General features: G+C 41.9%; 1 protein-coding gene across 1 annotated transcript in view; it reads right to left on the bottom strand.

Annotated features, from left to right (window-relative positions):
* Positions 1-23,650, bottom strand: part of Grid1 (glutamate ionotropic receptor delta type subunit 1) — a 712,681-nt gene that overhangs the window by 263,913 nt on the left and 425,118 nt on the right. Inside the window, exon 5 of the mRNA XM_036198833.1 lies at positions 17,629-17,682. Within this exon, the coding sequence (XP_036054726.1) occupies positions 17,629-17,682 (54 nt within the window). The remainder of the gene's footprint in view (positions 1-17,628; positions 17,683-23,650) is intronic.

Here is a 23,650-nt window from a genome sequence, read left to right as displayed (position 1 = left end):
TCCTCTCCACTACTTCTCCATCCATCCATCCATCCATCCATCCATCCATCCATCCATCCATCTAATATAGCCCCCACACTGCTTCTAGAGCCTGCTGCCAGGCTCCTGCCCAGAAACTCCTAGCTGCTATTCTTCCCAGGGCCTAAGAAGCTACTGAATCCTCCACTCATATGCACAACTTCCTCACCCTCTCACTTCTTCTAGTCCCTGTTAAAATGTTCCTCATCCAAGAAACTTCCTGTTGTCCTCTAATCTAAACTAGAAAACATTCTTTCTCAGTTGGTCCTCCTTAAAAAGTTTCGCCACTGTATATGAAATTGGTAAAATCCAAAATAATTTATATTTAGCTAGTATCTTATCATGTGCCCCATCTCATACAAAATACTTTCATGCAAGCACAGAATCATGTATGTGTTACTTCCAGCTATTTTAGAGAATGAAACAACAGGATTTCCTGAGCCCAGAATGATGAGGACAATCTGGGCAACCCACTGAGACTCTGTGTCTTAAAGAAAAGAATGTGAATTAAATAAAATAAGGATGGCTCCTATATTTATCCAAAATGGAGAAGAGAATTGGATTTATCTCCCTGCCTGATATAACCAACCAAACTACACAAAATATTTGGGGGGAAAACAGTTTTTAAAATACTGGACAATAGGCAATAAGTCTAGCAGGGATCTTTCAAGATAAAAAAGGAAATAAGCCATGAAAATACTGTCTTGAGGGAGTTGTCACACCACGGAAAAGAGAGGAAAGGAAACCAACCAAAGCCAAGGGACTCCGTGTATTAAGTGTATGGGTCAGATGGCAAAGGAAGCCAGCCTTCACAGGACTGAAGACCAGGAAGGAGACAGGTGCATGGAGAAAGAAGAACATGGTCACATCCTAAGGGTCCCCAGAACACTCAACAGAGTACTGACCATAATATGCTTGTATGAAAGGCACTGGATGAGGGGAAACAACCAACCCAAAGGATTAGCAAGAACAGTGTCTGGGGTTTACATAGGCCTGCGGAAAATGTATCTTCTCAATATCCAGGCTGGAAAAGCTTGTGGTTTGTGTGCCTGAAGTGAACCACTCAGAGAGTTCAGCCTCACAGGTGTGGGATAATTAGCCCTTGATGAAATCCAACTTGGAAAATATCCAGGACGTTACGAAGTCCAGAGGACCAATGTCTTTTTGAGAACTACATCTTTGAAAAAGAAATACAAGAACATCCAGAAACTCACAATGTACAATTCACAAGTTTGGTCTTCAAGCAAAGATTATTAGTCATGTACAAAAGAAGTACACAATAAAATGAGTGAAAGAAAAGCAATAAATTAATAAACATTGTTCTAGAACTGAAACCGTAAATAGTCTAGCAGATGTTGATCTGTAAGCAGTTCTTATAATCATATTTCACATGTTCAAAAATATGAGCTGAAAATTTAGGTTTAAAGTTGTTGCTCAGAGTTCAAGAGGTAAAAACTACATTATAAGAAGAAAACACAGTGGGTAGCAATAATGGCAGGTTAGATGTAGAAGATGAAAAGATTGGTAAAGCTGTGTACTGTTGTAGAATTTTACGTTAAGGTGTGTTACTTTTGTTTATGTTGCATTTCTTTAACTCTGTGAAGCTGTGTTACTGTGCCTGTCTAAAACCTGAAGGTCTAATAAAGAGTTGAATGGCCAATAGCAAGGCAGGAGAAAGGGCAGGCAGGGCTGGCAGGCAGAGAGAATATATAGAAGGAGAAAGTTTGGAGAAAAAAAGAAGTAGCCAGAGAAGGAAGAGGGCCCCACGGGCTAGCCACCAAGCTATACAGCCAGATATGGAGTAAGAAAGAAAGAAAAGATATACATGAATAGAGAAAGATAAAAGTCCCTGAGGCAAAGGGTAGATGGGATAATTTAAGTTAAGAAAAGCTGGCAAGAAAAAGCCAAGCTAATGCTGGGCATTCACAAATAAGAATAAGCCTCCATGTGATTTATTTGGGAGTTGGGTGGACAGCTCCCCAAAAGAGCAAAGAAAAAAAAAACCCCAACAACCATGCACATAAGATTAAAAAAAATTATGCAAAGAGAAACAGAGGAAAAATGAATAAAAATAAAGTGTGAGGCTGAGGAAATGAACCAGTGAGTAGTGTTCTGCACAAGTGTGAGGACCTGCGTTCAGACCTCCAGAACCCACACACATCTACACACAGTATTGCATGTCACATATCCCAGTGCCCAGTGGTAAAATGGGTGGCAGAGACAGGAGGGCCCCTGGAAGCTCATGAGCCAGCGAGCCTGGTGTAAGCAGTGGTGAAGAGAGGGCCTCAAACAAGGTAAATGGTGAGGACCCACATCAGAGATTATACTCTGATCTCCACAGACACCTTGTGGTAAGTGTGCAACACACCTATGTAACACACAAAGATAAAACCAGAAAGAACATCTATGATGTGGAGAACATCTTCAAAGGGACTATTCTGTGTGTAACACAAATCCTTAAATAAGAGAGGAATGCAGACAAAGTAACTGAAGAAATAGATTACTTCATTTTTATGTTTTGAAGAAACGATTTATGAAAGTTTGATGAGAACTATGAATCTACAAGTACAAGAAGTGCAAAAATGACAAGCAAAATTAAATAATAAAGATGGAAAAGATCAGAAAAAAAGCCCAAGGTACACATAATAAAATTCAAATGGTAGCAAGGAAACCCAAGAAGACTGCAGAGACAAAGAACAGTGAAACAAAAACAAGAGGTGGCATCAGATTTCTGATGTGCTGGTTAGTTATTTCTGTCAAGTGGACATGAGCTCAGCTCATGTGGGAAAAAGAAATCTCAGTTGAGGAATTCCCTCCATCAGATTGCCCTGTGGGTTTACCTCTAGGTCATTTTCTTGGTTAATGGTCTATATGGCAAGAAAGGTCCATCCTATCATGGGTGGTACCACCTCTGCGCAGGTGATCCGAGGTCGTATAAGAATGCAGGAAAGATGGGCCGTGATGGCGCACGCCTTTAATCCCAGCACTCAGGAGGCAGAGCCAGGTGGATCTCTGTGAGTTCAAGGCCAGCCTGGGCTACAGAGCAAGATCCAGGAAAGGCACCAAAACAACACAGAGAAACCCTGTCTTGAAAAACAAGGAAAAAAAAAGAAAAAAGAAAGCAGGCTGAGCAAGCCATGAGGAGCAAACCAGTAAGCAGAACTCCTCCATTACCTGTGCATCAGCTCCTGACTCCTTATACTATATGTGAGGTAGTACACGTTAAAAGTAGATCATGAGGAATTAAAGATCCACTGCTTACCCTCCATACATTGGGATTCTACACCACAGCATCAATAAACTACAAACAGAATATCTCAGTTAAACACTTTACCCTACTGCTGAGAAACACTTAACCCCGTAGTTCTTGCATCTGTTTTGAAGATGGACAGATTCTTTTCCCAGTTGTATCCCCTAAGTAATGCAGCATATTCCCATTGCATTTCCTTACTGTGCAGGCAGAGATTGCTTACCGTAGCTTGCTTTACTGATCTTCAAAGACCAGACAATATTTATGAAGGTCTGTGACCGTGCTGATAGAACAAGCCTTTGGGCACCGATTTCCCCCCAAGAACATGTGTTCCCTACTTGTCTCTATGCTGCCACAATCTCAAGCATTTTCATTATTATTGCATTTGCTTTAGTAGTCTGTGGCCCATGAGCTTTGATGTCACTTAGGAGGTTATTTGGGACACTAAAAACTTCAGTCATTTAAGATGTCAGACTTAATAAGTGACTGTTCTACCAACTGTCTGTGACCCTTTCCTTAGGCCACAGCAATATTGCAATCTGACCAGTTAACAGCAGTATGATGACTTTAGAGTATTTAAATAAAAGGAGGAATCACACATCTCTCACTTTAAATTAAATATTTGAAATGATTAAGGTTAATGAGAATGACATACAGAGAGCCAAGCGAGTCTGAAAACTAGGTCTCTTATACCAAACAGATAAGTCATAAATACAAAGGACAAATTCTTGAGATTAAAAGAGCCATTCAAGCAGTCACACAGTAAGAAGTGGAACAGATTTACTGGTGAAATGGAGAAAGTTTCACCGGTGTGGCCTCAAGATCAAACCAACATGCTCTTGAGACAAGGCCTAATGAGGATGAGGCAGTGACTCTCAGTGAAGAGTCAGATGGAAAGGGAAGCTGCAAAACAAGGGCCAGAAGCAGAAGCTGGTTCATGGGGTTTAAGGACAAAAACCATCTCTGTAGCATCCACATGCAAGATGCAGGAGCAGACACTGCTACAGAAGCCACAGTGAGTGAATTGTGAAATGCAGACAACTGAGGAAGGAGGCTACACTAAGAACAGATGTTCAATGTGCACAAGCAACTTTGTCCCGGACAGAGATGCCATCCAAGCATCACGGCTCAAGAGAGGGGTTGATGTCTGGCTTCAAAGTATCTCAGGACATGTTGGTGACTATCAAGGGCTAATGCACTTGGCGACTTGAAGCTAAGGTCCATCCTCATGTATCATTAAAAAAAAAAAAAAACAAAAACAAAAACTCCTATCATCCATAAGAATTATACTGTATCTATTCTGCCAGTACTCTGTAAACGAAACAAAAAATCCTGAAAAACAGCACATCTGTTTAGAAGATGTTGATTCTGTTGTGTTGTATCTCAACTGTTGTTCTTTATTAAAATGTAATAATTGCAAATATGATGTGTAGACACATAGAACAATATGCATAATCAATGTTTCCCTTTCTTTACCATTCTTTTCTGTTGAAGTCTTTAAATTCCTCTCTTGTACATTATCATAAAATAGTAATAGTGATTGTGAACATTCCCTCTGCCTACAGAAGGGCAGAACTTCCTTCTGTCAAACATCATTTTGGTACCAATTGTCCAGTTTTCCTTTTTCCCCCACATCTGACACTTCCTGGCTTTAGTAATTACCATTTTACTTCAGAGAGATGTGGCATTGCATGTCACTTGTCATAATGTCTCCCAGATATGTCCACTTATCTACAAATGACAGAAATTCACTCTTTTTTATTATTACCTGAGGTGATATTGTGCACCCCAATAAAACTTATCTGGGGATCAGAGGACAGAGCCAGCCACTAGATTAGACATAGAGGCCAGACAATGATGGCACACACCCTTAATCCTATGATTCCAGAAACAGATCTGTTTGGATCTCTGTGAGTTCAAGGCCAAACTGGGAAAAGGCGTGGTGGCACACACTTGAGATCTCATGCCTTTGCTTGGGAAGCACACATGCCTTTAATCCCAGGAAATAAGATGGCAAGGGCAGAAAAAGGTATATAAGGTGTGAGGAAACAAGAACTCACTGTCTTGAGACTGAGGATTTGGTAGAGGTAAGAACTTGTGGCTGGTTTGCTCTGCTCCTCTGATCTTTCAGTTTTCACCCCAGTGTCTGACTATGGGTTTTTTAATTAATAAGACTGTTTAGCAATTCATGTTACAATTACCTTTACTCATTTGTATGTGCATTTGTGTGGAGGGGGCATGCACATGCTATGGCACATATGTTGTGGTCAAAGAAGAACTGAAGTCTGTTCTCTCCTTCTATCGTGTGGATTATGGAAATTAAAGTCAATCTGTCAATCTCAGAAGCAAGTTTTTATATTCCAAGCCATCTCAGAGGCCCCAGAATTCCATATTTTCTTATGGGATAATAGATTAATTCTATGTCTTTGCCATTTTAAGTAGTGCAGACTAAAACATGGAGTTGTAGATGTCTTTGGGGTATGGTGATCTCAATTATCTTGAATATATATGTGTTGGATCATATGGTAGATGGCCTGATGGTTTGTTTTACTGAGTATTTAGATAATTCAGAGGTACTTCAAAAGAAAGAATTCCTTTCAAAATAGCATTGACAATGCACCCAGTCTCCCATGAGCCCTGCTGGAGATATGCAGGGAGATTAATTCTGTTTCCATGACTGCTGATACAACATCAATTTGGAAGTCCATATATCAAGAAGTAATTTTACATTTCAAGTCTTATTGAATGGCTGTCCTAAAAACAGGCAAAGTATAATTCAGAAGGAGAGAAAATTACCAAGGGTGAAGGAAGTCTTTTAATAATGATTTAGGGTCAATTAGTCAAGAAAATCTAAATGTTTATGCCTTAGTAAGAAAGCTTCAAAATATACTATGCAACAACTGATAAAACTACAAAATAAAATAAAACACAATTATCACTTAATAGTTTAATAAGCCTCTCAATAATTGTTAGAACAAATACACAAAGATATTATCAAAGATATTGAAGGCGCCAACAAAACTATCAACCACATTGACTTGATTCACATTTACAGACTGTTCAATGCAACAACAGATTATATATTCTTTTCAAGCTTTCATGAATCACGAACCAAAAATAAAGAAAGGAAGAAAGAAAGAAAGAAAATAAATAAATAAACAGACAGACAGACAATACATTGCACTGTGAATCAATCTCACTACATTTAAAAGGATCCAAGTACTAGGAACTATATACTATATTTCCTCACCATGCCAGAATTAAATTATAAATGGATCACTGAAAAATCCCCAAATATGTCAAACAAAATAACACACTCCTAAATAATCCATGGGTCAAAGAAGAAAATGAAAATTAATATGGAAGATATTTTGAGCTGAATCATGAAATATTATACATCACAATGTATGTGATGACACTAAGTCACTGAAAGGACATGACACTAAAGAACGACTCAGCAACTTCATCTTCTCCTGTGGAGCTGGAAGAAAGAAAAGGAAAGGATAGCTAGAGTGAGCAGACAAATGTAACAATAAAGACAAAAGCAGAAGGAAGCAAAAGAGAGGGAGAGGGAGAGGGGGGTAAACAATCAACCCTTTATGAACACAGAGAAAACACTGAAGGTAACAGAAAAAACTACTGAGATAATCAATGAAATTAAACAAAAAAACTGGTGTTTGAAATCAACACCAATAAATAGAAAGATCTGGAGAAACACAAAAGAAGCCCAAGTAATGAATATGAAAAATAAGAGAGTACTTATAGCTACAGATTCAATCAATGTGAAAAAATAATCAAGAAACATCGTCAACTTTACATTCCTAAGTTTGACAATTAGATGGTAATGGGGACTCCCTTGAGTAACCAAAATTACCAATTCATTCAAGGAAAAACAGCTCTAAGGTTTCCAAAAAGTTTAATGTGTAGTTAAAACATTCCTACAAAGTAAACTCTAAGACACATGTCCTCATAAGCAATCCCAGCATTCATAGAAAAAAATAAAGTCTACATAAAACTATCTAGACTTGAACACTTCTCACCAGACATTCTAAAGCCATCTTTATACCAATATCGAAACCAGGGAAATAAATTAGAAGGAAGAAGAACTGACCAAAATCCCTTATGGACACTGGAGAAATATGCTAATCAAAATTTTCTCAAATAAAATGTGAAATATAATATAAAAAATAATTATTATAACTAGAAAGCTTAATCTCAGGGGTTATTTAAATTAAAAATCAATTCATGTGTTTTAGTATATTAACAAACTAAAAGAAAAATCCCATAATCATGTCAGTACATTCAGAAGGAGCAGTATGCAAAATCCAGCATGAATTCCCGACAGAAATGCTGCAAACGAGGAACAGAGAAGGACCTCCTCGGTCTGATGAACATGTATCTGACATGACACTTCATGGCAAAGCACTACTTTTTCTTCTCAGTATCAAGACCCAGAAAAGGATGTCTAATCCTACCACAATTTGAATCTTTGTACTGGAGATGCTAATCAAGATTGACAAGCAGAAAAGAGGGAAGATACACAAAGTATCCAAACACAGAGGAAGAATTAAAGTTGCTGCATTTCCAAAGGACATGATAGTCCATGCAGATAAAATGTCCCAATATGTTTGTAAAGGAGCTACAATTATTAAATGTATCAAGGTTAGGGTCCCAAGACACAAGATCAGTACATAACACTCAATTGTATTCCTACATATTACCAATGAACCATTAGACACTGAATTTTTTTAAAGTACCATTTACCATAGTGTTGCTCAATAATATAAAATATTGACATAAAAATATGACAAAAAATTAAATGTCTAAACACTAAAAATAATAAACTATTGTTGAGTAAAATGTAAAACAGCTTAAATAAATAAAGAGAAATACATCCTGGATAAGAAGACTAAATAATATTAAGATGGAAGTTCTTTCCAAATTCTATCATAGATTAAATGTAATCACAAATGAAACCCCAGGCATCATTTTTGTAGCAGTGACAAACTAAATCAGAAACAGGCTAATCCTAAACTTCATACAAAAAATTCTAATGGTCTAATATAGCCAAAACAACTTTGAGAAAGAACTTAAAAGTCTACAAAATATCATTTCAAATCTTTTTTAAAATTTATTTTATAATTTAATTTAATTTTACATATCAGCCACAGATTCCACTGTCCTCCCTCCTCCAACCCCCTTCCCCCCAGCCCACCTCCCATTCCCATCTCCTCCAGGGCAAAGACTCCCCTGGGGATTCAGCTCAGCCTGGTAGATTCAATCCAGGCAGGTCCAGTCCCCTCCTCCCTTTGCCCAGGATGAGCAAAGTGTCCCTGCATAGGCCCCAGGTTCCAAACAGCCAGCTCATGCATTAAGGACAGGTGCCAGTCCCATTGCTTGGGGGCCTCCCAAATAGTTCAAGTTAATCAACTGTCTCGCTTATCCAGAGGGCCTGATCCAGTTGGGGGCTCCTCAGCTATTGGTTCACAGTTCATGTGTTTCCACTAGTTTGGTTATTTGTCCCTGTTCTTTTTCCAATCATGGTCTCAACAACTGTCGCTCATACAATCCCTCATCTTTCTCACTGATCGGACTCCCGGAGCTCAACCTGGGGCCTGGCCATGGATCTCTGCATCCACTTCTATAAAGCAATTATAAGCCAAAGAACGTGCAATTGTTATAAAGATGGGGAAACAAAACAGAACTGAACAGAATAGGATGTTAAGGAAGTTTTCAGTAACTACACTAAAAGCACAGTCCACAAAAGAATTAATTGACAAGTTGTACTTCATCAGCATAAAAAGGGCTGCCATCCATAAAGACAGTGTTAAAATGAAAAAACAAGTCAGAGACTGGCAGGAAATATTTGCAACGTCTTTATCCAGTAAAAAACTTGGCATTGAAAATATAAATATCTTTCAAAACCCAAAAAAAGGATATAATTCAACAAAAACTGGTAAAATATTTAAGCTATCAATTGACTGAGGCAGATATATACACACATATATAAAGTATGCTTGGAAAGACAGCGCATCACTAGAATGCATGTCTAGCATGTGCAAAGCCCTGGGTTCCACCCTCACCAAACAAGGAAGGAGAGGAGGCAGAGAAGTAAGAGGGGAGAAAGTGGGGGAAGCAGGCAGGATGGAGGGGCCTGAAAGATAACACCATCATCAGTCATCAAGGAACTGAAAACTCAAACTACAATGAGAACTGTCAGACACCCACTACAATGGCGAAAATTCCAGTGTATATTTCCCTAGAAAATAAAAGCATACATCCATGCAAAGACCTAGTGTGTATATCTCTGTGGTGGTTTGAAGAAGAATGGCCCCTGTAGGCTCCTATATTTGAAGGTTTAGTCATCAGGGAGTGGCACTGTTTGAAGAATTAGGAGGTGTGCCCTTGTTGAAGGAAGTGTGTTTCAAAAGCCCATGCCAGGGCCAGAACATATTGATGAGGGTGTAACTCTCAGCTACTGCTGTAGTATCTGCCTGTATACCACCATACTTCCTGCCATCATGACAAACTAAAGCCCTGAAACTGTAAGGAGCCCTAATTAAATGCGTTCTCTTACAATAACTGCATTGGTCATGTGTCTCTTCAAAGCAATAGGACAGTGACTGAGACAGTCCCTAATAGCACTCCACGTACTGGCCAAAAATCCAGACGCAAAATGCCCGTCTGTGAATGTGAGTCACTCATACAGTTGAATATTTCTCATCAGTTAAAGGGAAAAAATACTTTTATTTTTAAATATCAACATTTGAATAATGTCATATCAAAAGAAAATAAAGAACATATACTGAAGTGTTCTATTTATGCAAATCTCTAGAAGTTAGAAATCATCAACAGGGACTGCTCTAGTTACGTATCTGTTGCTGTGATAAACACCAAGACCAAAAGCATCTTGGGGAGGAAAGGGTTTATTTCATCTTGTACTTCCAGGTCAGTCTGTCATTGAGAGAAGTCAGACAAGAATTCAAGGCAGGATCTGTAGAGGAATGCTGCTTAGCAACTTATCTTCTGCCTTCCTCACGTACTCCTGGTCAGCTAGCTTTCCTAGACAACCAGGGGCCATCTGCTGAGGAATGCCCTTGCCCAAGTGGGCTGGGTTCTCCCATATTAATCATCAAGACAATCTCTCGCACACATGACCAGAAGCCAATCTGATAGAGGCAACTTTTCAACTGAAGATCCCTCATTCCACATAACTCTAGATTGTGTTGTTAAAAATACCAAGTAACCAGCATGGTGCCAAAACTAGATGAGTAGTTGCCTAAGGGGTTATAAAGATCAGAGAGAAGTAGGGTGGAATATGAAGGGGTACAAGGACACTTTGTGTGCTATGGGTATGTTTATTGTCTTCATTGTAATTACGATTCATGAGTGTATGTATATGTCAAACCTAATGTGTGCACTTAAATATGTCCATTTGTTGTATATCAAACCTCACACTGTTAGTTCTTAATAAAGAATGAAAGAGTGCTGGGCCAGTGATAGGGCTTAGTGAGTACAGGCCCTTGCCATCAACCCTGATGATGTAAGGTGGATACCCTGTACCTATGTGGGAAGAACTGAGTCCTCCAAATTGTCCTCTGACCTCTAAATACACACTGTGACATATACATGCATACACAGACACAGACATACACACATATTCACATACAAAATAAATAAATGTGATAAAAAAAATCAAAACAGTTCTGGGTTGCAGCTAATGCCTGATTAATGGCAACACCTATTCTTCACTCCAGGATTCTGAGCCAAGACAACAGGGAAGGGGAAGCCGCCATCCATGTTCTCAAAAACTCCTCAGTGAGGCTATGGAGATAAACGAGGCATAGATTACAACAAGCAAATTGGTTTTGAGGGATGAGAAATTAAAATTAAAGATGGCAAATAGCACAGGGACTTAATGTTCAAACTGAATTAAAATCTTCCAAATGAAAGGAAGAAAACAATTATAACCCTCTTTCTGTGTATCCCAGACAGACAGGGGAGGGTTATAAACATCCCCAAATCCTAAAGCTAGGGGTATGGTTTCATGTGCTCCCTTATTGCTTTCTTCACTTACTCTTGCCATCATTTCCCACAGTAACCAAGTGTAATGGAATCCCATAGTAATGTGTTTACCCTCCATATAGGTTCTGGGTAGGGTAGTCAGGAAAGTTTTTCTCCATTGCTCCACAGATCCTCATGTGGATCAGCAACCAGTGTAAGAGCATGGGGCCTGAGGGGAAAGTATAGACAATATTCTAGGGAGAGAGCACTGAGAAGGTCCACGTGCTGATGTGACATCTGCTGGAGTGTAAGTCTTCTTCGGGGCTAGTTGAAGCAGTTCCACAGACAGGACTTCCTTTGGAGACTGTCACAGTACCACCTGTCCATCACCTGCTCCCGTGAAGGTGAGCACGTGAGATCAAAAGCACATAAGCTGTTTGGTGAGATCAAGTGCATGGGGCAGACAGTGTTCACCGCACTGGACATAGAAAGGTATGATGTGCACTGGCCACGGCAAGCCTGAATGAGAGATCCCTATTTCTAACTATTTAACTCTGTCTGTCTGTCTATTTTGAGACAGGGTCTCACTATGAAATCTTGGCTGGCCTGGAACTCACTATGCAGACCAGGCTGGACCCAAACTAATAGAGATCCAATTGCCTCTGCCTCCAAGTGCCTGGCCACACTATTTAGCTCTTCAGTCATTCACCTTTGAGCATAGAATCTATTCCCACAAAGCTCCTATGAATTAACAACGTATTTCCCCCAGTATATGAATTGCAGTTTCTATAAGGAGTTTCACCAGTGTTTTCTGCCTACCAGAGACCTGGTCCAAGGCAAAGGGAGCTTTGCTGGTCCTCTGATGAAACACTGCTTCACCTATAATCATAATACAGGCCCAGAAAAAGCAGGTACACTGCAACAAGAGGACTGATGGTTGTAGCTCATGGAGAAAATTATCATAGTCTCCTGGGGCCATGAAAGACTGGGATTTTCATCAATGCCTCTTCTTCCTCATTTAGGCAATCAGACAAGAAAAGTCAAGGTGAGCAAGCAATAGATAGATAGGCAGTTTAACCGGAAATGCCTCCTCAGGTGAGCCCTTCATGCTAGAATCTTCCAGGAAGATTCACTCCTCACAGGCTGTTAGGGAAATGGGCATATGCATCAATTGCTAACAATGCAGAACTCTGTGAGGAATTCAAGATGGTATGAGATTTGGGAAGGGCACAGACAGTAGACAGAAAAGTCCTGGGCCTAGAGCCAGGAAGGGAAATACCAGAAGCCACCAGTCCCCTGTAGGCATGAGCTGGGACACAATAGAAGAATGGTAAGTAAAAACAGTGCGAAGGTTGGGGGAGGGTCATCCTCCAGCAAGCTGTGCAGGCAACATAATGTGAGCAACTCCCTACTGCTGGGGTCAGCCAGAGCATGATCTGCTGTCCCAGGTCAGGAACACTAGCAAGAAACAGGTCTGGAGGAGGACAAGGAGTTCTGAGACAGTCTCACTGAACTTCAGATGGGAAATAAGGTCCTATGTTTGGACGGGACCAGGAAAACAGCTGGTCTCTGGGTCTAGAGCTTAAGAGTGAGGTTTAGAATGGGCAAGGCTGTGTAGATCATTGGTGTATGCTACAGTGGCAGAGTAACATTAATGGCCTGCTGACTAATGCCCTCTCCTACTTCTGAAAACTTACCTCTTCCTGGACCCACCATCACTGAGCATCTACATTGTTTCTTAAACATCTTAAACCATTTCCATTCAACTCTGTAATGGTTGTATGCCTCCAAGAGTGTATCCAAAGAAGTCTGCTGTCAAGCATCAGATTGAGCGATTACCTTCCCCATCACATGGAGTCCTTCAGAAGCCTGAGACTGTCACTGCACAATCCATAGAAGAATTTCCTACAGAAAGTTCCCAAGAGAACACACCAAAAGCACATGTCTCTTGTCAGGATGAAGCTTTCTGGGAAGGCACTATCCTCTTTGTCCATAGTGTAGCCAGCACTAAGGACACCATGTGTATTTTGACAAACCAAAAAGACTTCTCATTTGGATCTGATAAAGCTAAATAGAGAAAAGGCTCTCACTCCAGCCTGATGCAGAGGTTCCAGAGCCCACCCAACACATCCTGGCTCAGCTGGCTTGAACTGGCATCTCCATCTCTGAGGCTCAACTCTTTAATTGTTGCTGTGAAATGCTCATCAATACACTTTGCTCTTCACTACATAGATCGACCCACCTTCAATCCAACCTGTAAACAAGCTCTTTTCTACAGGGCACTGAAGACTCATTGATAAGCTAGATCTGGCCATGTCCTCGGGGGGCTAACAGTATACTAGCCACTTTCTCTAATGATTGGTTTCACTTTCCACGTGTTCTTATAACTTAATCAGTCAATAAAAAATGCATTTTATGCCAAAACTAAATCTCCCAGAGAAGTACACAAATTTAGAAAGCAAAAAAACAGGCTTGTAATATCCCACATTCCTCACCAGTGAACAAGTAGATGTATTAAGAAAACCACCATAAAACACACACACACACACAAAAACAAAACAAAACAAACAAACAAAAAAAACATGTATCTTTGACTGTTTATCCTGGATCCACAAAAATACATGAAGCAAATCAAACACAGAAGGATGGTGGCCCACTTGTAACCCCGGCACTGAGATGGCAGAGACTCACTACCCAGCCAGTCTAGGATGCTTGGTGAGCTCAAAGCCAATACAAAGCCCTGCCTCAAAAAATCAAGGTGGATGGCATCTGAGGAACAGTACCTAAAATTGACCTCTGGCCTTCACATGTACATTCACAAATATGTATGTGTACTTGTACACATACGGACCTGTACACATATGAACACACGCACACACACACACAATCCCAGACTTGAAGTTGGAAAGTGAATGTTCACCAAATGCCTGCCCCTTGACTTTTTCAAGTGTTTCCCTTATTTTATTACTAGTCACCACACACAAAACAAAGAACAGCAACTGCAAACTATTTGTCTGTGGCTCTGTATTGGTTAGCTTAGGTTTTGCAATGCTTAAAATGCTACAACACTACAAGAATACTAGGGCTTTGTTTTCTTCGGGACCATGCTTAAACAGTAAACAACATTCTCCCTATGGCTGGCCCAGTTGATGAACTGAGATGTCATTTAGAGACCATCTCTGTCACTAACCATATGCTACATCAGAATTTGGGGTCAAGACTTCAGCAGAGTCTCTACCTTTGGATTGAAGTCTTTAAGAATGTCCATATGCTGGGGCCAAAGGTCAGCCAAAGAGTGTCCCCACTGCCATGTGTACCTGAGCCCTGCTGACTGGCTTTTCAGAACCAGACTGTGACCCCAAGTTCTGGTTCTCTGCCAAAGCCATTAGCACAACGGTGGGTGTCACTAACAGACAGGGCTCTGAAACTGGATGGTTTTCACAAAGAATTCCACAGGCAGAAAGGTAGAGATGCCCATAGATTAAAGCATCTGCTGTGCAAGCATGAGCTTAAATTCTCCAGAAACACACGTATATTCTGGGTGGCCATGGCAGGCTACTTTGTAATTCCTGCTTCAGAAGGCCAAAAGAGGATTCCTAGAGCAAGCTGGTTAGACAGGCCATATCAGTGAGGTCTGTGTTTGACTGTGAAATCCTTCCTCAATTCATAAGGGGGAAGAGCAATAGTGACTGGTGCCCACCATCAACTTCAGGCCTCCGTAAGCACACACCCATGTGCATACCCACCCACATGGGTAAAAATGTGTATACACACACAAAAATGGGCATAAAAGCATCTCATAGGCAATACATAATCTCCGTCTGACCTTGAGGAATTGATTCAACTATGGAACCTTGTGTTTCCTTGTCTGTAAAATAGAGATGACAATAATTGCCTAGTGGGGCTATTGCTGAGCAGTAAAGGACTTAGCAATTGTAAAGTGATTGACAAGCTCCTGGCATGTCCCAGTAATCAGGAAATGCTGGCTGCTGTCCTGTGCCTCTCAAGAGAAAGAGCCTTCATGGAGAGAAGGACTCAAGATAGAAGGGAGCAGGGAGTCCTCAAATCCCCTCACTTCTGAAGAAAGACATGTCTACTTCAGAACTCTCAGATCAAGCTGCACTTTCTGGCCAGCCAAGGTGAGTATTCTGTGTGGTGCGACACAGACTTCCTCTTGTGGCTGTTCCATGATGGCTCTACAGGTGCTGTGCCCTGGTGAGTCTAAGCTCTGGGTTCAAGTTGCCTCCAAAATACCTGGGTGCCTGGGAGTAGGGGGTACCCCAAAGCACCTCACACTCTGGGGTCTGAAGTTAAGACCAGCCCTGGAGAGGGAGTCAGGCTGGAAGGACAGGGCACCTTGGGGATGGCTGGGGATGCAGAAGAGGGGAATGAACATCTTTAAAATGTAAAATAGTAGCTTTCTGAAGCCTGACCACAGAGAAACACTGGCTATTCACTGTGGAGGAGTCATTCAAAGAGGAAAACCAGCGCCAGACATTTGACTGCAGGGACACACATGGAATGCTTCCTTTCACCGGAACAAAGGACACTGGGCTTTGAAGAGCCTGCAGAGAAGCAACAAAGCTCAGAGAATCAAAACTTGCTGAGGATCAATGGAGCCTCAACCAGGTTCTGAAAAGCAGGGTGGGGGCGGTCACGTCCCCTCTCCTAATTTTACCAGCACAGTTATGGAACCACCCCAAGGGAAATGGGCAGCACCTTGTGTCTCCAGCTGGCCCGTGTAGACAGGGAGCTCATAAGATGTGAACTCATAGAGGAAAACCATCAGCAGTGTGCCTGGCAAGCAGCAAGTGTGTGATGCTACCTGCGCCATTATTAAAGCAACCACCCAAAATGGATCTCAGCCATATCAGCACTGAGCTAATGAAGAAATACACATCATAAAAAAAGAAATTACCCACATAATAAACCTTGGATCTTCCAAAATGAAGCCATTAGAAATTGATCAGCTAATTTAGGAGTGGCTGAAGGATGTATTCCCTCACTGAAAGCAAAACCAGGAAACATTTACAGGTCTGCTCTCAGTGAACAATATGTGGAAGTCACACAGGCTGCCCTGGCTCTGCTTCCTGAAAGAGTGTGTGGGCAGAGAGGGTTCTTCAGAAAAGCTGGGGCATGTGATGATAGGTCAACCTGTGCAATAGTTTCATCATAAACCAGCAGGATACAATTTCTAAAGAGTAACCAGGTAAAGCCCCAAATGTTTCCATTCACCCCTGAAGCTAAACCTATGGGGTGATGAGACCTCAAGGTACTTCCTAGTAACCTTTTTTGGTGAGTATATTATGTATACACCTGCTGACTACACACACACACACACACACACACACACACACACACACACACATACCCCTGTATGCTCACATTGATATACAAATGGCATATACATACATTCTCACACTTATACAACCATACTTACATCTGTACACTCATATGCATATACACATGCACATGTATTATTCATATACATACACTCTCCCAACTATACAAATGTACACTCTAAATTCATACATGTATACACTCATATACACATATTTACATACATATACAACTCACATATGCACACACAGAGACACACAGTTCATACACATGCATAATCAAATATGCTCACATGCACAAACAACTCACACTATATACAGATACATATATCACACATGCACATTCACATATCCATACTCATAAACCTATACATACTCTCAAAATATACACTTTCACATGTAGGTATTTGTACATACACACTCACATGAATATAGACATATATTAACATTCACATGTACACAATTCACATACATACTCTGTTATACCATACCATGTACTCATATGTGTAACACTACTCACACATATGTACATGTCTACATGTAAACCATTACATTTTCACACATACACACACTTAGAAACATATACACTCCTGTTTACACTCAGACACTCACATAACACTCTCACACACTTGTAATATTCTGCATGAGATAGGGCCTCTATCCTCTCCATATCCCTTTGTCCTGCCAACTGTATTTAATTTACAACCTAACCTCATCTCCCAGGGCCTGGATCCTCATTGACCATCAGCCTCACCTCATCCCCTTTACCTAATCCAGAAATTGCTTCTCTGACATTTCAGGTTCACATTGACTGGATTCTTCTCCTGGATCCCACCTGCTCCAGGTCAGCACCTTGGCAGGCCAGCCAGCTCTCTGACCTCTTGCCTTGGCAAAATGGAACTCCAGGATCCATTCTAGGCCTGAAGTCAAGATTAGACTTGAAAGGACTGTTCTGAGTTTTCCCATGGGGCATTGGGACAGGGCAGCCCACACCTATCACCATTCTGGGGCTCTTACCTCATTCACAAAGACCCAGTGGCTGTCCTTGGAAGCCAGGTTGGTCTCCACAGCCTGCAGAGAGAAAAAGAATGTACATGAACAGAAGCAAGACAGAAGCTGGCAGACACACAAGATAATGGCCGGGATGAGGTTTTATAAAACATTGTTTGTGTAGAATCTTTTCCTCACAAAATATGCCATCCCCTGGGGCCTGCTCTGGCTGCCTTGGCCACAACAGACACCATCTGAACTCAGATACCTAATTTCGCCATCCTTCCATGCTCTCCTGCACTGGCCAGGAGGAAGGTTAGAGACCCTTGTAAGTCCTACACATGTCACAGACCACAGGTACAGTCCAAGCCTCCCTTCCCCAAGAATGCATGCAAACTCCTTTCCAAAACAGCATGTAAGGATAGCATTATCATTAAACAAAACTACAGAACTAGGAAACTGACATACTGGATTTATGGCAGTCCATCCAGCCGTGCTGAGCTACACCAGGAAAACAGAAGACACTAGCTAAAATGCAATGTGGCTTTGCATTATTTTTAGGATCCACAGAGCTGGGTTCTTTCCAGTTATTGAGGATGGGCTCATGCCCAACATTCTCTCAGCACTGCTTTGGGACAGCACTTGCCATTGTTGTGTGTGAATGGCCACTACTTTATTGCTTCTTGTTATCTACTTTCTCCACCAGGTTTGAGGGGGTACTCTACAAGACTAAGTTCTACAGCTCTCAGACCACAGCTGGGTCCTACAATTTTGCTCTGACACCAACATATAGCAGGCTGACATAAGAATAAGTGAGAGACGGCAGCAGATAAAATCCAGTTCCTTGTCTTGTTTGCAAGCTTTGAGCTTGTTTGTTCATGGGCTTGTTTGTGTTTGTTTTTATTTAAGGAAGGGTCTTATATAGCAAAGGCTAGTCTAAAATCCACTGTGTAGCCGAGAATAGCCTCAAACTCCTGACCCTCCCACTTCCAACTCCCAAGGTCTACAATTATAGTCATGCACCACCATGCCTGGCTCTCATGCATGTGTTTATGGGTGCTTTCACTCTTCTTGAATCAGAAAGCCAGCAGACTGAAAGAACTAGAAGGGGTTGATGATTCATAAGCATGTCCTGTGAGAATGCTCATGGCGAGCATGTGCCAAGAGCTTGCTGAGCACCAGGCACTATGCCAAGCCATCTATGAACCTGGGAAAGAGCTTTCAGATTTACTCCTTTTCTTTTTACATTATTTTTTTACATTTTGGCAACGTAATTTTTATTACTCATTTGATTTTTAAAATATAGACAAATTAAGATGCTTAATTAAACTCACTCCATAATACTTTCTCATTTTAAACAAATTGCTAATGTAATAATAACTCGCCATTTATTCCTCCAGATTCATCCACTGGAAGCTGTCTGAAATGGCCCCTTCCAGAAGCTTCTATAGTCATATCATGCAAATATGTATCTCCATATTCATTGAAGACAGATGTTTTAAAATCACATTTGGAAGTGCATATCAGGTAAAAATTCTCATTGTAGACTTATTGAGATATCAAATTTACATTTTCCTATCAGTATGTACAGAGAGGTGATTGTTCTTAACAAAGTAGATGTAGTAATGTCAGAGCCTACACCTCTGACCCAGCCAGTGTGTCCTGTGTGGTGCTGAGACACCCACAGTATCAGAGCACAGAGCTCCGTTAGGCCCTTGCTACGTGGGAACAGACAGTGTGCTTGGGAACACAGTAGATTGTGAATATAGAAACCACAAAGAGCCCAGGAGAGTTTGAGCCCATCAACCCTTAACAGACAACCTCACAGGATGCCAAGTACAGGCACAAAGTTTTCCTGAACCACTCAGGGCTAGAGAACATAGACTGACCTGTCTATATCCTATGAATGAGACAGTACAAGGCAATGAAAAGATGACCCCAGATAAGAGTGTGAGACAGAAGGAAACAACCCCACCCACTATCATTTGTCTAGTGAAGCCACGGATAAAGTACAGACAACACTTGCTGCTCTCCTGTCTACAAAATTATGTAACCAGTGAGGCCAGAAAGAGGGAAATTCAGAGACTATAGTTCATAAATGACCCACAACTTTCACAGGAAACAGAGATAAGAATATGGTCTCTCTAGTCCTCTAGAGGCTCACCCTCATGCTTCCATTTTCTCACATCTATCCACATCTGTCCTGTATCCTTTAGTCATGTGAGCCTTACCCAATTAACATTACATTTCTTGGGAAAAACAGATCCCTGACCACCTCAGGAAGGAGGCTCTGGGTACTGGCTTATACCCTTGGAAAAAATGAGCCTCAAGAGGCCAAAGGCTTCTGTGCACCATGGTGCTATGCCCTGAGACACTTCTCATCCCATTCTGTAAGCCTGGAGAGCCAGGATGCCTCAAGAGAAGCTTATGGGATCCAAGAGCCAGTGTCTCTTGAGGACTCTGAACTATGAGCAGTGAATGGAGAGAACCTTAGGGTAGAGTCTTGCCTACCCAGCCTAGAGTCCCCCTCTTCTCAACATGCAGACTGCCACAGATGTCTTTAGATATCTAATACCATGGTGATGAGAAAAAAGTACAGGAATGTGATCCAAACACTATGAACACAGTGCTGAGCCCTTGCCGAATTCAATCCCTAACCTTTCAGAATTTCCTTTATGTTCACTTGTTACATCAGCAACTTGCATATGAAATGAGCATACAACACAGAGCTTGGAGGATCTCCTAAGGTCCCAAAGGCTGGAATGCTAAACAAAATCTCAACAGGGGCAGGTCAATGAGACTGAACTCAAAACTAAAATAGCAAATGCTGAGCTAAAATTTGAATGCAGTACAATTAAGACTAAAGACTAAGAGAAGGGGCGCTGGGTCTACCCTTGGTGTTGATCTAAGTCAGGCACCTCAGCAATGGAAGAACCCACACCCTGCATGTCAGTCATGAAGTGAGGCAGTTTAAGCCAACAGCCACATAAGTAACAAGGAACTCTCACTGGACAGGACGATGAAGGTGTCTAATCAAAGGAAGAACTGTCTTGTGAAAAGTCCAACTTACTCTTTGCAGCATCTAGGAATGGATTTACAGTGAATGAATGATTCTAGTAATCAGAGAAGATAAACACAGCAGAAGAAAGGTTTTCTACCTTTCCAGGTAAGGCAAAGAGGCTTCCTCAGGGCAATGAGGCCCATCAGAAGTACCACAATGTTGTCGATGTCAACAATGTCTTGGGAAGTTAGTAGTGACTTGGAGGACAACCATGGAAGAGACACATAACTCCATGGTGAACCAACATCCATTGCAATGATTCCCAAGTCGGGCTGCAAGTAAGAAGCCCCTAAAAAGTTTTTTTAAAATAGTAGGCCCTGGCCTCACTACAGAGGGTTCTAATTCACTGAGAGCAGCCAACTGCATAACACCCTAGTGGTTTCCAAGCTCCAACCAGTACCTTGACCCTGAGATCTCTCCCACAGAAACTGTAGCTCTTTGAATCACAAGGTACAGGTACATTTTGCAGCTGAGAGGTGCCAGCATTGTCAATGACCATGGTCAGTTGCTGGGAGAGCCTAGGGAGTGTGTAGGAATATGGGTCCCCTAAGATGTCTTCCCACCTGATCTCTGACTCAGGCATTGAGGATACTGGCAGAGAGAATTGATTAGGAAACCCTGCAGGATGGCTGGCCAACTTCCCTGTCCTACTTTCCCTCACCAATTAAGCAACAGCTAATTTGTTAAGCCTCTTTTTCCCACATGAGATAAACAGCACTCAGATACAGCCTTTTTTCCAGAGGGTACAGCTCACACAGAGACTGGGGTAGATGGTAAGAAAGGGCAGCTCCTGCAGATGGAGCAAATCCACATTTGCCTCCCTTGGCAATGAGCAGAGAGCTGCCAGCTCTGTGGACTGAGTCCTAACTGCTCACAGACCAGAGGGCAGGTCCTTCTCATCACTGCTGGTTCCCCTTCTAAGTGTCAGCCTCTCCCTTCTCCTGCCATATATGTCTGTGGCAGATAGAAACGAGTCCTTCCTTCATCATGGAGCAAGTATGGTACAGAGGACCCCTTGCTATGTGCACCCTGGTAATCTGTGTCACCTCTCCAAGCACATTTTTGTGACCCATAGCACTTGAGTACCAACCATGCTATGGTACTCTACCTAAATCCCCTCACACCACAGTGGGATATTTGATTACCCAAATGTTCTATGTGTTAATTCTCAACCACCAACACCCAAGGCTCAGGCTGCCAGAACTGTACTTGGCACTCATCATTACATGGGAATTTGCATCCTAAACAAGAACTCAGGCTGACATAGATACAGATCCCAGCTATCTTCTCTCTAGTGGGGATATCCTTCGGTGTCATCTCAGCTATCCCAGAATCCCGCTACAGAATGAGGTCACAATTACATCACTTGGTATCCTTCATGTCCCTGTTCCACATCTCCAAGTACCTGCTGGTTTTCTTGTCTGAATTCCTCTGGGAATGCTTCATAAATAATTGTCATCTGATCCCCTCCTCTCAAAGTCTGCTCCTGGGATCCCAATCTGAAATGAACAGCTCCAGCCTGGGGTGATGTTAAGAATTAAATGGCTCTACAGGTTATTTTACCTATCCTGGAGGGGCTCAATACATGATCGGTCACTGCAAAAAAAAAAAAATCCTCCTATTTCCTTCCTCCTGCTTCTCCTGCATTGTAGTCATCCCAGGGTCTTTTCTATCATCATTCCAGAGTCTCTTCCAAGTGCATAATTCCTTCCTTCCTTCACTCAACAGACAAGAACAGCCACCCATTCCTTGACATCTGTCTTAATATTGCACTAAATGCCAAGTGTCTGCCATTATAGGGTCAAATAGTGATTTGAGAGAAAAAAAAAGATAATGTATGTAGCCTTGAAAAGTGGTAAGTGATGTCTCCTCCATTTTTCCAGAGACCTCAGAGAAGCCTAGCATGGTACCTCCCCTCTCTTGCCCAGCATAGGATTCTCCAGCCACATGGTACCACAGGCATCTACAGAGAAGAGCTGGCTCAGCCAGGTAAGTTGATGGCAGCTCCTATATCCTGCAGGTGTGTATTGGGGGGTATAGGTGATATAGTCTCATGCCCAGAGACAACTTTCTCATTTACCTCTATCAAGTGGCAAGTTTGTTAGGTTTCTCCCTGGAGCTGACAACCATGGGTGTTGGTACCATCCTTAAGAAAAAGCAGGACAGAGACCTAAGTAACTACAGGAGTTACACATGGACCTAGTCAGGCCCTAGGTCTCAATGAACACAGAGGGACTGCCACAATGGCCCAGTGCAGATAGTCCTGCAGCATTGTCATGAATCCTGCAAAGCTTTGCCAAGCTGACAAGAGTGCATGTGCCTGATTGGTGTGCCTTGTCAAGACCAGCAAACACAAAATTTAGGGGGGGGGGGGGGGAATGAGGAGATGGGACTTCAAAGGGATCAAGTTTATTTTCTTCTATCCCTTTTGATCACAGAGAGGCAGCAGAAGATGGTGGGAACAGATAAAGGGAACAGAGGTGGAGGATGACACAGGCAGAGAGTGGAAGGGGCATAGTGTTCAGACACATGCCCATATATGTATAGATGCATGGACATACACATTGATACCCACATGTCCTCTGGAGGTGAGTGTATGATGTCATAGGTAGACCCTGGCTAAAGGACCAGAGCAACTGTCCTTCCCACTTCTAGGAAGGCTAAGCGTGCATGGGACTATGTCTCCTTGCTCATAAACAGCAGCCTGATGTGAACCTCCAGTTCATTTAATTTTTTTCCCATGGCCAATTGCAACAATATTACAGTATATAGGACACAGGACTTCAACACGCCATCCTGTGGGCCCACTCAGAAATGAGACATGTAAATTCCATTCTGGCCACCCTGATCCACAGCCTCCATAGAGAAAGAGATTCTGGCTAAGTTCCAGCTTTGGGCTCCCTAGCAGGCTCTGGGCAGAAAGCAGTTCTTGAGCATAGCAGAAATGGCAAGTATCAGGCATCATGCCTAGACTGAGGCTGGAGAGGG

This window comes from Onychomys torridus, chromosome 9 (genome assembly GCF_903995425.1).
Source record: "Onychomys torridus chromosome 9, mOncTor1.1, whole genome shotgun sequence".
Classification (NCBI taxonomy): Eukaryota; Metazoa; Chordata; class Mammalia; order Rodentia; family Cricetidae; genus Onychomys; species Onychomys torridus.
This window is presented reverse-complemented; position numbering and strand designations above follow the sequence as displayed.